Below are 17,478 nucleotides of genomic sequence, written 5' to 3'. Positions count from 1 at the left end.
GGAGGAAGAGAGGGAGGAAGGAAGGAAGGCAGGCGTAATAATCCAGGTGAACAGCAGCTTCCTTCTGTGTTGTACTGAAGGCACCCCATCTCTCCCGGGGCCACAGTCACCTGGCTGTGCACTAGATCTCTGACCTGTGACTTAGAAGCTGAACAGATTCTAAGACCAGTATCTGGTGACTGGTTGGTCCCTGTGGACTGGAAGGCTGGGCCGGTAGTTTAGGGTTGAAGCCAGTCATAGAGTCTATGCACAGCAAAAGCAGGGAGGAAGGGCAGCAGATGAAGACCTCGGGCCTCAACCCAGCTTCTTATGAGGTTCAGCTTCATTTCCGGGGCTGAGGCTCCAGAAGCTTCTACATCCTCTTGTTCATTTTTTACATGAGCTGGCCATAGTGGGCCTGCTTGGTGCTCACATCCTGGAAGGGGACGGATGCCTTCAAGACTGAGTCTCAAGATTGCTGGACTGTGAGTGTCCGTAAAGTGTGCTTCTGGGCGCTGAATAGAAAAGGCAGGATTGGTACGTGCACCTAAGCGTCTGTTTGCTGCCAGTCACTCAACCTGATTGCAGCGTGTGCCAGGCAGGATGGTTCCCTCAGGTGGAGGTAAAGATGACTCAGACTTGCGTCCTGTCCTCAGGAACCCGCTAGCTGGTCAGGGAACTAGAAGAGGCTTGGAAAACAAGGAGGCAGTTGCAGAAGCCCCATGTCAGGTACAGAGTGCCCTGGGCATTTGGATTCAGGTGCATCAGGGAAGTCTTGTTGGCAAGGGAGCTTTCTACCCATACCAGGCTAGATAAGGCTATCTGGGGACGGAGGGTGAGGGACGAGGAGCTGGTAGAAAAGCGTGGAGACAAATTCCACATGGTCTGAGAATGGTGGACAGAGAGGCCCTCAAGGCCAAGCAGGCTATGGACGAGGCAGGAAGCGCAGCAATGAAGGACCTCGGGTCATGCCAAGGCCTCTTACCCAGCAGCCCTCTTAGCCACTGGTGGTCTGGACAACCTGGACTTAGTCTCTGGTTGCTTTGCTGACACACTAGCAATTCCTTATGTTCTTATAGCATGTAGTCGTGCATACACATCAGTATGTGTATATACATATATACACATATATACATATATAAAATAAGATATATGTGTGTGCGCATATATATAATCTCATGCTCAGGTGAAAGTGTGAGCATTTTCAAATGATTTCAGAGAAGGTTCACCCCACAGGGATAAACCTGATGGGATTTCAGGCCTTCAAGTAGGAAATATTTTGGCCAGAAAACCCTTCCTTGGCCTCTGAAATTCCTCCAGCTGGGCGCCTACCTGGCCACCTGGATCCTCCTCCTGTTCTCCTTCAGCTGCGGCACCTGGAACAGGGGCTGGAGTGACCTTGACCGCAGGGAGCTCGGCTGGCTCCTCCTCTTAAAGGACAAACAGGGGTTAGGTGAGAGCTGAGCAGGTTCTGAGAGCAGCTGCAGAGACAGGCGGGAAAAACTACAGGGCTTTTGGCAGGGGGGTGCTAAGGATGCTTGTTTGGAAAATAGGAGTGATCCTTTCTCTGTCCTCTGAATAGGTGAGGGACAAGATGGCATCTGGGAAGCGTTCCCCTGTGTTTGCAGGCATTTCCTAGAATTGTGGCCAGGGATTCTGGAACTACTTGGGTAAATGGAGCAGGGAGGGCTGGTCTTTTGAAAGGGATCCCACTGAGTTCGAAGACAAGCGGCTCAGAGGCCATGGATCAGAGAAACTGCAGAGAGCTGGGCCTTGGACAAAATCTGAAATGCTCATGTTAGCTACAGGCTAACGACCTCTTGGCTGTGTGGCTTGGGGCCACACACTTGATCTCTCTGAACCTTGGTTTCCTTGGCTATGGAATAGAAAGAATGGCTGCTGTTTGGCTCCCTCAGTATGGGCTGCTGAGTAAGTCAGGTAAGCCTGGTGTTGCAGAGCCCATGAGGCAATTGCTGTCCTACTTCCTTGGTCATGGCTGCCAACAGATGCTAGGCCTCTGTCACTGGCTCCAAGTCACCTTCCCTTGGTAGGGTCACTCATTCCGGATCACTCACAGCTACAATGTCCTTGTGTAGAAGTCACAGGAAGAAGGAACACAGTCTCACTTGGAATGAGGTTTAGGAAATTAGAAGAGAGAGCTGAGTGTTCCCCTGGCCTTTCCCTGCCTGCCCCACCTGCGGAGAGCAAGGAGGAAGCTACTGGGAGCTGGAGGCAGAAAAGCATCACTGAAGGAAGAGCCTGAGAGACACTGACTGACGTGGGCCTCAGTGTCTGCTACCCAGGCTGTGACAGGAGGTGGGGCAGGAGAAACCTGGCCTGTGGCCAGTGAGCCATCCTCTCACCGTCGGGACTGCTCTCTGCTTTGGTCTGGGGGTGGGCTCTGGCCTCCTGATTCAAACTCTCCTGCTTGTCCTTGGAGGGGCGGGCTGTGAAGGAGAAAGGAAGACATCTTATCTGGAGCCTCAGTGTCCAGTCAGGACCCTGTACTGCCTGGCAGTACAGGGCAGAGAAGGCTGGCCTAGGCCTGTAGTGTCTGTGTCTGAGCTCTCAAGGCCTACCCCTGATGCCCCATTTGTAAACGTGGCTAAGTCCCATCATCATTGGCCAGCTATTGCTCCTCCTGTTTTCTCTCTGATAAACATTTGGCTGGATTGGGGACCAGCCTGCAGGATGTATTTCCTTCATGAACTCAAGCGATGGCTCATTTGAGGCATCTGACCCAAGCTTAGTAGGATCCCTGTTAGGATCAGTCAGTGTTGTCCGTGATGGGCAGGTAGGCTGCTTGGCCGCTCTTGGACCAGATGATCTGTAAGGCCCCTTGCAGCTTACCCCTCACAGGTCTCCTAGAAACCAGGGCAGCACATTCTTTGCAGGCTGCTCTAGGGGGCCCATGAGCCTTCCCTTTACTGCAGAAGTGGCAAAGGATCGAGCGCAGAAACCAAGCTTCCAAGTGGGTGTCACGTTTTTATTGGGATAGATTTTCCTGGAGACCGCTAGAGTGGCGGGTACAGAATAGCTGCCCTGCCGGGCGATGGCGGCGCACACCTTTAATCCCAGCACTCGGGAGGCAGAGGCAGGCGGATCTCTGTGAGTTCGAGACCAGCCTGGTCTACAGAGCTAGTGCCAGGACAGGCTCCAAAGCCACAGAGAAACCCTGTCTCGAAAAACCAAAAAAAAAAAAAAAAAAAAAAGAATAGCTGCCCTGATTTTCAGAGAAGAAAAAGGACAGGGACGCCCCCTCTCTCCCTACATGACCGTGCCAGGCAACATGCAAAGGACTTCACAAGAGTAACTTAGACATAGAGAAGGAAAAGGGATGGACTGAGAAGCAGGAGCTTAAGATCCCCCTCCCCGGCAGCTGTGTGGCTTGAGGGAGGGGTAGGGCAGGCAAGACAATGGTGAACAAATGGGCACATAGGGTAATGGCCACATGGTTTCTGTCCTGAATGCAGGCTAGCTCTCTCCATGAATATCGAGCTACTTGGGAAGCCTGTGTGTCCTCTGAAAATGGCAGCACCATGATACACCCAGAGCGCCAAATTGAGTCTCGAGACAAGAGTGTTTGAGCACCGCAGTGTTTCCCCCACCGTCAGACACACACTGGAGCCTGAGGACCTGGGTGTGAATCTTCGCTTGATCAGGTGCACTATAGTGATGGCCCAGCTGGCTGATCTCTTAGCCTATCCAGACACTTCACCTGAAAAGCCTTCCTGTAGCTGGCTGATGAATTTATGTGTGACTATATTTAAAACAGCCCCTAGATGTCACTGTGTTACTTTTTGGCTGTCACGATGATGATGGTGAACTGGCAACAATAGTGATCCGCCACTTTCCACCCAGGCAACAGTTCTGTGGTGAAAATGCCCAGCGTTCCTGAGGGTTTGGGATGGAAGAGACCCTGGAGATCATCTAAGGAGGAGGGAGCGCAGGCAGACTGCAAGGATGCTAAGAAGGTACAGGGCTGGAAAGCCGGATGGAATGAAGCCTCTGCCTGGACCAGAATAGGCATCTCCTCCTTCCTTCTGTGCCCTAACCCCTCAGAGTCGTTCAGCTGCTGCTGACTTGACTGTAAATGCCCTTTGCAGGGTCACTGCTATGGTCCTTCTGGTCCTCGAGGTGTCCTGGCACGCAGCTGATCTTCCTGGAGTGTTGAGGACTTCAGAACAAGCCTGTCTCCTCAATCCAGACTGCCCAGGGCCCTCTAGCCACTAATCAAGAGCTATAGCACCCCGATGAACAGAGAATTACACTATCAAAGAAGGGCATCCCGGGATCCCCATCCTGGCACTAGCACATCAGCTGACTGCTGGTTGGAAGAACCCACAACCCTCATCACTCGCCCCTGTCTCTCATTTCCCTGGTTACTGTAGAATGTCTTCTCCATTACTGCTTGCACACACGCATGCGCGCACACACATACACACACACACACACACACACACACACACACACACCTGACCCGGAGCAGAAGAGAATCATGGGGCCCAGGGGAGAGAAACACCACCCTGGGGAGGTGAGAGTTCAGAGAAAGGGGAACATCTCCTGTGGACAAAGCTGGATGTGAGATGCTCCATTAGGGAAGGGTGAAAACATCTGGATAGCCATCTGGAAGCTGCTAGGGAAGCAAACATCTGGAATGACTTTTGAACAAAGGCCTGGGAAGACCTAACCCCCCCTGGGTGAATGCGCTGGCAAACTCTCAGACTCCAGCTCTGAGCAGCCTTGCATACCAGGACACATCTGCAATTATTCATCTCGAGGGTCGCTCCTGCCTTACCACACCCACAATCCCTATACCAGGTCTCCCCTGTCATTGTTCCCTGGAGTGCCCTCTCCCCACCCAGCATGGCTGGATCATCTCCTTAGTGCCAATCTCCTGTGACCTCAGCCTGGTCTGAACACCACATAATCCTGTTAGGACAAGTAGGCCAGCTGGCAGTTGGCCACAGAGTAGGCCAGGTCTGGGTTCCCCACAGTCCATTCAGGAGAAGTTCTTTGTTTTCAGGGCTTGGCTAGATTCCACGGTTCTGCTAGGAAGGGCTAGGCATGACTTAGAGTCCTTTTGGAAGCCACCCCAGATGTCAGACCTGAGGCTGCCCGGGTCTGCCCACTCCTCAGGTGTGCTGTTCACGTGGGGTAGCTTCTCCCACGTCGGGAAGGCTCGCTGCCTTGCCCTGGACACTGCTTTTCCCAGTACAGTATACTTTTAAACACACAGTGCCTGTATTATGTCTGAAGGAGTAGGTCAGGGCCTATGACAGTCTGAGATCCTAAAATGTGCCCCTTAACCAGAAAGGCCTGGTCAGGGGTCACCCTGGGGCTATTCTTTTGTGCCATATTCAGGCTCTCCTGACTAATTGCATGCCTTGACTTTGCCTAAAACTAGATTTCTCCTGGTGGGCATCCTGCTTGGGCTCAGTTCTGTACTGGAGACCCAGAAAAGGGGATTTCACAGGGAAGTGGTGAGTTCCTGAGAGGCGGGCGGTAAGGGATAAGAGGCACTTGGGGTTGCGCTAAGGGAAGTGAGGGGGGAGACAGGACTTGGAGAGGTGGACAATGGGACCTCCACTGCTGTCATTATTTGTCAAGTTCAACTTCAGCACCTTAAACACTACATTCTGCTCCCCAGAAGTGCCTTCAACATCTCCTAGGGTGTCCCTTAGGACTCCAGGCTGGCTGGGGAGACAAGCTTCCTAGGAGTCCAGAGCTGCCCACGAAGCCAAGAGAAATGCCATGGGCTGTGGAGGAGGTGTCCCCAGAAGCATCCCTGGCCAGTCAACCTGTGGGACATTGGATCTGACCCAACACAGATCCACATAGGTCATATGGCATTTGGGCCCTGGCTGTGGATAAGGCCTTTCACTTTACGGGCAGGGACACCAGAGCAGAGATACAATGGAGTATTACTTGAGGCTCTGTCTTGGTGTGCCCAGGTCCTCCTTGTCTTCCAGATTGTCTAGCTTTCACTGCCCACCCTCTCTTCCCACAGTTCCGTCCTCCCAGCCCAGCCCACTGTCACTAGCTTTTGTAGGGCCCAGATTCTCTCCAGTAGCAGGAGGGGAGGCACACGGGGCAGACCAGCAGGTGGGAGGAGGCCTTGCTTACCTTCCCCCAGGGGGTCCAGGCTGTGGAGCATGAGGTGGTAGATGGTGCTGCGGATGACGCTGTTGTGGAGTGAAGCCGAGCTGCTCCCTCGGGTCAGCAAGGACGGGAGCTGAGCAAGGGGAGAGCCACAGAGGCCTCAGAGGTGTCCTGCCCAGGTCCGGGGAGGAGCTGCAGGATGGCCTCCCCACCAACCTGCCTCCTTCCCGCAGAGACCAGAGAGAAGGTACCCCTCGCCCCTCGCCCCTCGCCCCTCGCCCCTGCTTCCTTCACCTCCAACTCCCTCTCATCCTCCCTTTGATTCCTCCAGGACCAGCTCCTTCTGCAGTTTAAGAGTCCCACAGACTCCACAGGGAACAGGTCATGGGGATCAGGGGTACCTTGTTATCGGAAGGTTTGCAACTCACTGCAAGTAACCTTTCTAGAAACACACCCTCATCCGCATCCGCACAGGCAGGCTGTTGCGTCAGGCACAGCCCTTTACAGTCCAGACATCACGCCTGACTGTGTTGTCATTGTCCCATGCCCAAGGATAGGCAATGCTGAGAGCCCCACCAAAAGGAAAGAAGGAAGCGCGCAGGGGAGGTGGTATGTCCAAGGTCACACAGGGAGCGAGTCAAACTAGCTGCCCAGGGCTACCGACTGTGAGCCCACTTTGACTTTACACTCCGCTGCTCAGAGACCTTCAGAGGCACCGAAGTACTCACACCTGTACTGCACACAGATGTGACACACGTGCTCATAGCAACACAAAGAAATACCCTAAGATTACCACTGAAGACACCCACCTGTTCAGCCTCCCCATCCCGTTCCGGATGAACTCTTCCGCCACCTAGTGGCCCTGGCCATTACAGTAGACTTGGAGACTTTCTTAGAAACAGAGAAGTTTCAGTCCCTCAAGCCCCACCCACTACTACCTGCCCAGCTTTCTATCAAAGTTCCCCATAACTCCTTCCACGTGGTGCCTTAGGCTAGTCTTTCAGAAACCTTGGGCCCTGCCCCCTCAAGAGCTTTCCCCCTAGTTCCTTAGTTCTGGATATGATAAAGCCACCAGCAATTGAACTTTTATCAACCAACGTCAGGACTGGGAAGTATGACTTGAGTTTCTCTAGTCCAAACTGCGTCTTATAGATATAGGGCCTAAGGCTACACAGCAGGCTCAGGACAGAGTGAGCTGTGATTTGGAGCCATAATTCCCAAGCTAGCACCATGTGGATGCCCTCACCACACAGCCTGCAGCGTCTCCACTGGGTAAGCTCCATACACCCACCTTTAGCTTCTTGCTATCCTGGGACTCGTTCTCCTCAATGGCACCGTCACTGGGCTGCAAAGGGGATCGAAGATCAAGAGATGAATGCAGATGTCATGGAGAGACCCTGTTTCTTTGGTCCCACCTGCCCCTCTCTCTGGGGTAGTGCTGGGGAAACCCAGAAACACTAATCCACCTTCAGGAAACGTCTCAACATTCCTGCCACCTTTTGGCTCAGATGTGTCACCTGCCTGGAAAGGGCATCCCAGGCTCCTCCTGTCGTCCTGCTTTGGCTCCTCACTCCTCGGTGCTTCAGGTCTCCATTTAAATGTCACCTCCCTCCGTGTACCTCCTACAGGTGCCTATTCTTTTCTGCCCTAGCATTTTCCCCCAACTTCTTTGCATGTGAACAGACATGGTAAAGATGCAGTATATTTATTAAGTAAATGAGTAGATTCACCCATTCATGCCCTTTTCCCTATGCCAAAGACGCCTTCTCTATGCTTCTCTGCTAACCTGAATCTTTGGTTCCTCCCCAGAAAATTCAGGGTGGATTCTTCTAGAAAGCTTTCTCCATGATCCCTTTAGCTCCACCCCACCCTCACTCCTGCTTGCTGAAACAGCCCTCCCCGTGAAAGTTGGACAACAACAGCACATCTCGTGATTCTAAAATCTTGCTTTGGGGTCAGATGCGAGTGCTTATGTCTTAGTGAAGCTGTGGGGGCTCCTGCCGAGGAGTGAGACCACCCTGCATACCCAAGATGCAGAAGCGTGAAGCCCATTAGACCCACTTTCTTTGCTTTCGTAGTCTTGAGATGCCATTTGAATGATAATGAATTGTCTATTCAACCCGAGTCCGATAATTTATCTATTTTTAGAGATGGAAGCACTATCCTAGCCCAGGCGTGCCTAGAATTCACTATACAGCCCAGACTGGCCTTGAATTTGCGGTGATCTTCCTACTTCAACCTCCTTCACAGGGTGCTTGATGGAAGCAAACCACCATCCACTGATTCTATGTTTGTTTGTTTGTTTGTTTTTACCATTCAGGGAACACGTGATGTAGTTGTCTCTGGTCCCCTGACCTTTGGCTCTCAACAAAGGTAAGGAGGGTGCATAGATAATCCCAAGTGGCCTCTGGTACTATCTTTAGGCACCAAGGTTATTAACAGTTGCCCCAGTGACTATCTCTCCATCCCTCTACTTTCCTCATTGGCTGTGAAGGCCCACCCAGAAACAGAACAGCTTCATCCTCTGTTCTGCTCTGAAAATATAGAAAATACCACCTGACCACAGGCCACCCACATGCTATTCTGAGGAACTGTGCTGGTGGTTATAGAGAGAAAAGCAATTTAGGACACAGAGTCTGTGTCCCGAAAAGAATGGGATATATCTCACAGATGGAAGGCGAAGCGGAGCATGGGTCACAATAAAAGAGGCAGAGATGGTCCTGCTGGCGAGGTGGGCCAGGCAGGCTTTCTCCGGGGCCTAGAATGTGAGGACTTTTGGAAGGTGGGGAGGGCTTGAGTGTCTAGACACTCTGGATGCTCTCTGTTAAAGAATGGACATGAAAATGAACGACAGAAAGTTGAAACATCCAAACTGGGTGTGAAGGGGGAGCTGTAGGTTTTAACAAGGCCCCTAACTATTCACATCACGCCTGTCAATGGGTTGAGAGAAAAGAGACTTCACACAGCACTAGCTTCGCAGTCCTACCCAGCTCACAGTTCATCGTATCCAACTTTTTCCCATTGAATCTTCTGGAGGCAAAGAAGTGGGAGCTTGCTACTTTGGGGACTGTCCCCCAAGAGCCAAGGGGCTGACCTTTGCCCCATAGTGCACAGCTCTAATGACTTATTCAGGCCAAAATACCTCTCTCTGCGTTCATGGGCAGCCTCTCCGCATGCACCTCCAGCTTTGGAGCCTTTTGTAGGGGAGTGCATGGTCTTGCTTTCTAGCCCTGGCCTGCCTTGAATGCTGAGGTTACATGCTTACATAACTCTCAGCTATTTTCTTCCTTTAAATTACTATGCTTTATTTACTATTGCTGTTTTGTGTGGGGGTTCAAACACATGGCGGAGTCACATGTGACAGGGTAAGTGTGTGTGTGTGTGTGTGTGTGTGTGTAAGTTACAGGACAACTTTGTGGAGTTGGTTCTCTTCCCACTTTTTGTGGGTTCCAGGAATCAAACTCAGATCAACAGACTTTCATGTCAACCTTTTTTTTTAATTTTTAAAATTTGTTTAATATGAATGAGAGCTTTGCCTACATCTATGTATCTGTACCATGTGCATGCCTGGTGCTCCAGAGGCGAGAAAGGGGACCCTTGATACTGGAATTGGATCCCCTGGAACTGACTGGAGGTACCAACAATTGCAAGCCTATTCCTCTCTGCCTCACTGCCCACACCAGGGGACCAACAGACCACAGACCAGGTCTTAGGCAGCTCAGTTTGACCTCCACTCTCCTGCCTCCAGGCTCAGAAAGTCCTTGAGTCTGAATCTGTTCCTCTTCAGGTGTATTCTTCACCCCCTCTGCATGGTGAGTTTCTAAGCACATCACACCATGTTCCTCCTCCATGTTCTAGAAGCCTCGCTGTCCCGTGGAGGGAGAGCTGAGCTTCCTCTGTACTGGGCTCCTGACTGTCCATAGTGCAGAACTACAAGCAACTTTTTTGGGGGAATATTTTGTTTGTCTTTGGATACAGGGTTTCACTGTGTAGCCTTGGCTGTCCTGGAACTTGCTCTGTAGATCAGGCTCGCCTTGAACTCAAAGATTCCACCTGCCTCGGCCTCCACATGCTGAAATTAAAGGTGTGCCCAATCACTGCCTGGCTTTGTTTCATTTTTTGAGACAGGGTCTCCTTATGCATCCCTGACTGGCCTGGAACTCCCAGAGATCTGTCTGCCTCTGCCTCCCACATGCTGGGATAAAAGGCATGTGCCACCACACCCAACTTGTGACTTTCCCCAGTGCTTCCCCACAGCCAAATGTTGTTGTTGTTACTGCAATGGAGATCAAACTCATGGGTCAAATATGTCAATCAAGCAGTCTGCTGAGGACAGAGCTGGAGCTCCAGTCCTCTTGAAAGCACCATTTCAACAAACTGTCGGGGAATGTTCCTACACTGTGTGAAGATGTCACTGTGATTGGTTCAATAAAGAACTGAATGGCCAAAGGTTAGGCAGGAAGAAGTTAGGTGGGACCTCCAGAGACAGAGCCTCTGAGGAGAAGAAAGGTGGAGTCCCCAGTCATACTCTGGCAGTAATGAGAGATATACAGATGGAAATAAACGAGTTAATTTATGTTATAAGATCTAGCGGAACAAGCCTAAGCTAAGGCTGGGATTTTAATAATTAATAAGAAGTCTCTGTGTCATTATTTGGGAGCTAGTGGCCCAAAGAAAACTACAACTACAACAAGTAATGAACATAAAGAAGTTTAAGTGTTTTTGCATTCTTTTTAGAATACTAAGTGCTTGGTGTGTATGGCATGCTTCTTCTTTTTTCTTAAGATTTATTTATTTATTATGTATACAACATTTCTTCCATGTATGCTTTTATGCCAGAAGAGGGCACCAGATCTCATTATAGATGGCTGTGAGCCACCATGTAGTTGCTGGGAATTGAACTCAGGACCTCTGGAAGAGCAGTCAGTGCTCTTAACCTCTGAGCCATCTCTCCAGCCCCATGCTTCTTCTTTTACAATTCTTTCAAATGCTCACGCTGCTGAAGTCGTGGCTACACTCTGCACAGCACAGCTGCAGTCTCTTTCCTCACAGACAGCTCCCGTTCCTCTGTCCTCAACACAGGATGACAAGACCCCACTGTTTCAGGGCCGACTCCTGCATCCCGCTCTCCAGGCCTTTCCCGACCCTCTGCAATCCGAATCCCTCCCCATTTGCCTACATATTTCCGCATGATGCTATAACTTTGACTTCCCCATCTTCCCCACCCCAGAGAACATTCCGTGCATCTGATGAAGCTTGGGCTATGGGACCTCTCTCCCTTTACACACCTAATTTTGTGCACGTGGTTTTACATCCTCCTTGATGAGTATCAGGTACCAAAGCTGGACCAACTCTAGTTTCTCCATTGAACTCCAGGAGAGCTGGGACTATGCCTCATTTGTCGCTGTATCACAGACCTGACAGGCATCACACAAAGGCAGGCCAGGAGTATGACAGGATCCTTCAGGGCCTTTGTCATTCACAGAGCTTCGATCCTCCTGTGTACAGCCACTTCCTGGGCAGTGAGGGAAGCTCCCAGACTCTCCACTCCAGAGTAAAGCTCCTGAGTGTCCTGAACCAATTTTCCCTCCAGGCTTCTCTTTCTTTGCATCTGGCACCACCATTCACTCTGCACTTATGCCGAAAAGCTCAGCACCATCCCTGGCTTCTGCCCTCCTGCCTCCTCATCACCAAGGTCAGACAAGAACTTCTCCAGAACATCTTCCGCAGACAACTGACCCTAAGTGTGCCTGTGTGACGCAGCTTCCCTTGCCTCAGTGCCGGTATCCTGCCTTAACAGTGGTCCAAAGCTAGCTGGTGGAAGGTTTCAGAAACAAACAAATAGTAACTTCTAAATTTCTGAGCTTGATTCGTTCTCAGGCTGCCCCTGCCCATCCTGCCTAGAGAGTGAATCAGCTCTGTGTTCAGTGTATCCGTGCTGTATATGCTACCCGCCCATCAGTCATTTAGTGGTTAGCTTAGTGATCAGACTGTCCTCACTTTACAGTGTTTGTATTCAAATAACCCTTATCTTATTTAATAATGGCTCAAAGGTACAAATATCATGATGCTGGAAATTTAGCTGTGCCAAAGAAAAGAGCTATAAAGTAAATGTTATGAATTTTAGATTTGTCCAGTGGGGGATCATGACGTTGCATCCCCAGTGGATAATCTGAAACTACTGTGTGCATGTGCATGCATGTGTAATCCCACATACACAGTCAGACACCTGGGAGCTCCAAACAGCTCCTCATCAGACACGTTGCTACTCCTACCTCCTGTACTGTGCCTATAGTTCATTTTCTACACAGAAATTTTGGAGTGAGCTTCCAAAAACAGAACTCTGTTAATCCCTTATTGCATCTCAAGTGAGACCCAAACTCAGTCTCCAATTCTCAGGCTCCCTATCCTCCCCAGTGATGCCCTGGTCCACTCTCCCTGCCTTGTCCACTAACTACAATGATGTGTCAGGTCCTTCCAGGCCTGGGCCCTTGAAAGCGCTTTTCCTTCTTCCAGGGATGCTTGCCCAGTTCTATGCTGCAGTTCACTCTTTAGATTTCTCTTCCCAAAAGCCTCCCTGCTCCTCCTGAGCAAGGGCCCCCACTACACTGTCACCATGCAGCTCCCTCGCGGTGCTCCTCACTCTGAAATGCTCTTATTATTTACTGTCTGTGTACCCATGCCTCCTCACTGAACAGTTAGGTGCTGTGTTTATTTTCCAATTAGTTCAGGGGGCAGAGCATCTAAAACACATGGTATTCTTTGTAAAGCACCGTAAATATTAATTTGATAGTTAATCCCATGAAGTTCCACAGGAGAGCATATTACTGTGTTGTATGAATGCCTGTAACACCTCAGCTCCAGGCACACACATATCTGTGGCAACAGCAAGCAGTGGGACTGGGCTCGTGCAGATGTCTATGCTGCACTGTTAATATTTGCGTCTCGTGGTTTGTTTTGCCGTCTGCACCACAGGCCAGTAGGAGGACTTGAAAAGCTTCATCCAGGTACATGAGGAAAGGCACCTGCTAGGCTAGCACTCTAACGCAAAGCTACAGCCCCAGGCCAGGGAAAGATGATTCAGAGACTGGGGATTCTGCTGGGAGAGGCCAAGGTGAGCTATCGGAAAGAGAAAGAGGAGAGAGAGACAGATAGACAAGCAGACAGAGACAGAGAGAGCCCTGACATCAACTGGAAGGAAGTCAGCGACCAGCTAACAGTTGAAGGCCATGCCTCAGCCCAGCCAAGATGAGCTATTCTGCAGCACAGTGGCTTCTCTGGAGCCTAACATAGGTGGGACCCACAGAAGAGGGGAGGGCCAAGATGGCTGTTTCTTGTCCTTAGCCTTCACAGCAAGCAGCTGGCTATACAGGTTGCTGATGTGAGCCTTCAAACTAAATATCAACCCTGACAAGAAGCGGGAAGACAAGCTCTACAGGTAGGTAGCCTGCTTTGCCCATGTGGAGTCTCGCTGGTTGAGTAAGAAAATTCCTGCTGGGGAGAAAATAGACCACAGTGTATTCAGGGCCAAGTACCAGGCTTTCCCCCAGAACCTATATCCTGAGGAATTCTTTTGTGCAGAGTGTAGAGATGAGGTTTCCATAAGGACTCATATCGCTACACCCCTGTTTGCTGTTGGCACCCCATAGGGCTGCTCTTCTGTCCATGGCTGGTCCTTCTGGCTAAGCTCCTCAGTCCACATGTGATGAGGGGTCCATCATCCTTGGATGCCAGTGAGTTCTCGGATGGATTTTGGCTCTCTGTGACCATACATGGACAAAGAAGTCCAGAAATTTGTCATCTGGGGCCAGAAACAATACACAGAGAGCTTCAATACTCAATATAAAGTTTCAAAGAGAGCTAAGCGAGATTGTTGATAGCTGTGCAAGCATTTACCATTGCCTTACTGGGGTCATAAAAGGCACCTTACACCAGCTGATGTGAATCTGACAGTGTTGTCTTAGGTGTTTTAGCTTTGAAAAATGTTCAGCTAGCGTTGAAAGAGACACTCTAAAATACTGTATGCGGGCGGCTGAGATGGCTCAGAAGCCTGATGACCTGATGTTTGCTCCCTAGGACTCACATGATAGAGAACCAACTCCCCTGACCTCCACACGTGTGCTGTGGCATGTGGAAGCGTGTCACAGATGCAATAAATAGATGTAAATATTTAAAAACCAAAGGTGTGTTTGTGTGTGAGTGTGTGTGTGTGTGTGTGTGTGTGTGTGTGTGTGGCCAATATTAATTATTTTTTTCTAGAGACAGTCTTAAATGCATTTTTATTGGAATCACAGTCCCCAAGAAACTCCTTCATTCTGATTTGAGATACTCTGGACAGAATGCAACATTCATAAAATGAAAAGATCGCCCAGCTCAGAAACCTGCTGCACAGGTTAGATTAATTGAATGTTCAAGGCCTTCTCGAGGGAGAGGAAAACCACATGGCCACTTCCACTTATTCACTGTAGCTGTGTGGCTGTGTGGTTATTTACTTTCTAGCTCCAGGAACAGCATTGCACTGTGACCAGGCTGTGTAGCTTGCAAAGCAGGAGGCTTTGACTGCCTGGCCTTAGCAGAGTCTGCCAGTGCCTGAACTGTCTCGCACCAATCACAGCTGCTGAAGGCCTACATGAACCGCAACATATTTGTGGCTCCAGCGCAGGATTCTCTTCCTTGAAGGTAACTTTATTCCTCACATAATAAATGACTTGTAGACTTGCCTTGACTTGCTCACAGAGCAGGGGATAGTTAACAGGGCACCTAAGTTAAAACCCAAATACGGTGATTCACTATAAATACTAAGTATCACTGACTGGATGCGTGACTTTGGGCCGGTTAAGTGCCCACTCTGTGGCCCTCACTCCTCATATGTAAGATATGGTTTACAATCTTGTTTTTGTTTTTTTAGAGATTTTATTTATTTATTTATTTAGTATACCGTATTCTGCCTACATGCTTGCCTGCAGGCCAGAAGAGGGTACCAGATCTCATTACAGATGGTTGTAAGCCACCATGTGATTGGTGGGAATTGAACTCAGGACCTTTAGACTAGCAGGCGGTGCTCTTAACCACTGAGCCACTCCAGCCCCTACAGTCTAGTTTTTAACGTTAAATAAGAAACTGTTGCCAGGCAGTGGTGGCACGTGCCTTTAATTCCAGCACTCAGGAGGCAGAAGCAGGTGGGTCTCTGTGAATTCAAGGCCAGTTTGGTCTACACAGCGAATTCCAGGACAGCCAGGGCTACACAGAGAAACCCTGTCTCAAAAAAAAAAAAAATCAAAAAAGAAAGAGAGAAAAAGATTGTTGAGACACTTGTACATGGAATAGACTCCTCACGAACATGGATTCCCTCCCTGGCTCCTACCTTTCAGTAAAATGGAGTTCCTGAACTGTTGGCATTTCAGAAGAGACTGAGCCAGTCCTTACAGACTAAGACTCTGGGCTTAGACTTTAGGACATAGATGGCTTCCCTGCTCAGTGACAATGACGAAGCTGATATTGCTGTCACTCAGAGGAAGGAAGAGGACTTTTCCCCCAGTGTGTTTCTCTCCTTTCCTGACTCCGACTTCTCAAGATGCTCTTGCCTAGAGGATTTCACCTCACAAGCTCTGCTCCTTGACTCCCAGCCTGCCTTGCTCCATTTCTCTCTTACTTCCCCTATTTCAGAGCCATGGCTGCTTAAGGAAGCCCAGTTTCTCTGACCCCTGCCTTCTCCATCATGTTTAACTAAGGGACCCCTTGATCCAGGAGAAGGAGTGATAGGTGAAGGGGAGGTTGCTTTCAAAAAACTTCCTAGGTGAGGGAAATTACTTTGCAGGGCAGGCACAGACTTAACATTGCACCACAGAAATTGAAAACCAGCCTAGTCTGCTAGAGCAAAGACTGAGTTTGCACAGAACTCCTTCGTGGACTCAATCCCAGGGCTTGTCCTCTTGCTGTCAGTTAAACACAGCACAGCTTACATCCCTCTGATCAGATCATAGGTCTTAGCCAGTTAAATTCAGACACAAAGGAGGGTAGCTCATTCTCTCTGTAGCTAAAAGTCACCACAGAATGGAACTCTAAATCCATATATTTTTAAACATTTTTAAACAGCTCTAGTTCTTTTGTTACTTGTTCTTACATGGTGGACAGTATTCAAAGCCAGTCCCAGAGTATATATTCTAATTTTAAATACTGTTGGATTCACATTCAAATATAGTTAGTAATTCAACCTTTCTTTGAAATAATACTGTCAATTAAAACCCTACTGGATTAGCTTCAGCACAGAGTAAGAAGCGGTTGAAACCAACCCCTGCTCACTGGCTGGCAATGGTCTGCTACTATTGGCCTTGAGCAGCCTCTGGAGTTGGACAAACTCTTTTAAAATCATGTTTGCTCACTTGTGTAGCAAGCTTTGCTTTGATGGCCTTGCTCGGGTGCAGCGGAGAATGGACTGAGTCTCAGTGAAAGCAGAATTACTACAAAGAACCAGGAGGAGAGTTGGGGGGGGCGGGGCTTAGAACGCTGCTGCCCTGACACTGACCATGGATTTCCTCAGAGAAGCAAGGCATCCTGTCCCGGGAGGTTCCCGCTTCTTAGGCTTAAACTATGCAGCAAGGAGTCACCCTCTCTCTAAGCCTGTGGCTTTAGAGCAGCAGCCTGGCAGGAAATTGTGGTGATTAGGGGGTCAGAGGGCTGCATCTCTCCAGTTCTGACCCCAGTGGGCCATGTGACCCAAGGCAGCATTTCCCCCTTCTCTGTGCCCTGAGTAAATAAACAGTAAATGGTTGACCAGTTCAGACGAATAACCAGTGCTGAGTCTTGCCAGAATTGAACTCATTTGGACTCAGACATCATAAAAGTCGGAGCTGGACAGAGCCCTTTGGTGATGAACTGGACTGTCATTTCCACGGGAGACTGGGGAAGGCTGAGAAGAGGCTTGTCCAAGTCACACCATTAATTAAACAGGAGCATTGGTTAGAACTCAGGGGATCTGATTCTTGTTTCCATGCTCTGACTAGAACACTGTGCTAGTTCAAAAATTCTAAAGGAAGCAGTTTAATCTCTTGCCTCCTGTTGCTGAGGCTGGTAGACATCCTGCCCACTCATCAAAACTGCTCGGGATTAAGTAGCTAAATCCTATGCTCTTTGCACGCAAAATTCTGCTCCCACCAACAGCTTCTCGGTGACCAGGGAGACAGCCTGTGAGCCAATCTGTACCCAAACTCACCCTCCAGGAATAGGAAAGAAAGAGGTCCCACTTGGGATTTGTTTTCAGAGATGACCTCCCCAATATGATGTTGTCTTTCAAGTCACTGAATTATCCAATGAATTTAAGCAGGAAAGTCCCTCACACAAGCAGAAAAGCTGTAGGGCCAGCACGTCCGGTATCAGGACTCTAGTAGACACAGGGCA

At 49.6% G+C, this 17,478-nt stretch overlaps 1 protein-coding gene across 3 annotated transcripts in view; it reads right to left on the bottom strand.

The window, feature by feature from the left end:
* The window catches only part of Slc24a1 (solute carrier family 24 member 1), a 26,554-nt gene that overhangs the window by 6,462 nt on the left and 2,614 nt on the right, over positions 1–17,478 (bottom strand). For 2 of the 3 annotated variants that reach the window (XM_005347772.2, XM_013346492.2), the window contains exons 2-5: positions 7,373–7,426; positions 6,106–6,214; positions 2,343–2,426; positions 1,312–1,409 (exon numbers count right to left, since the gene is read on the bottom strand). In XM_005347772.2, coding sequence (XP_005347829.1) covers positions 1,312–1,409; positions 2,343–2,426; positions 6,106–6,214; positions 7,373–7,426 — 345 coding nt within the window. The remainder of the gene's footprint in view (positions 1–1,311; positions 1,410–2,342; positions 2,427–6,105; positions 6,215–7,372; positions 7,427–17,478) is intronic. The other variant, XM_013346491.2, reaches the window with a different exon arrangement.

The sequence above is a fragment of the Microtus ochrogaster genome, chromosome 5 (assembly GCF_000317375.1).
Source record: "Microtus ochrogaster isolate Prairie Vole_2 chromosome 5, MicOch1.0, whole genome shotgun sequence".
Classification (NCBI taxonomy): Eukaryota; Metazoa; Chordata; class Mammalia; order Rodentia; family Cricetidae; genus Microtus; species Microtus ochrogaster.
The sequence above is the reverse complement of the archived record's forward strand: the minus strand, read 5'-3'. Positions and strand labels throughout refer to the sequence as shown.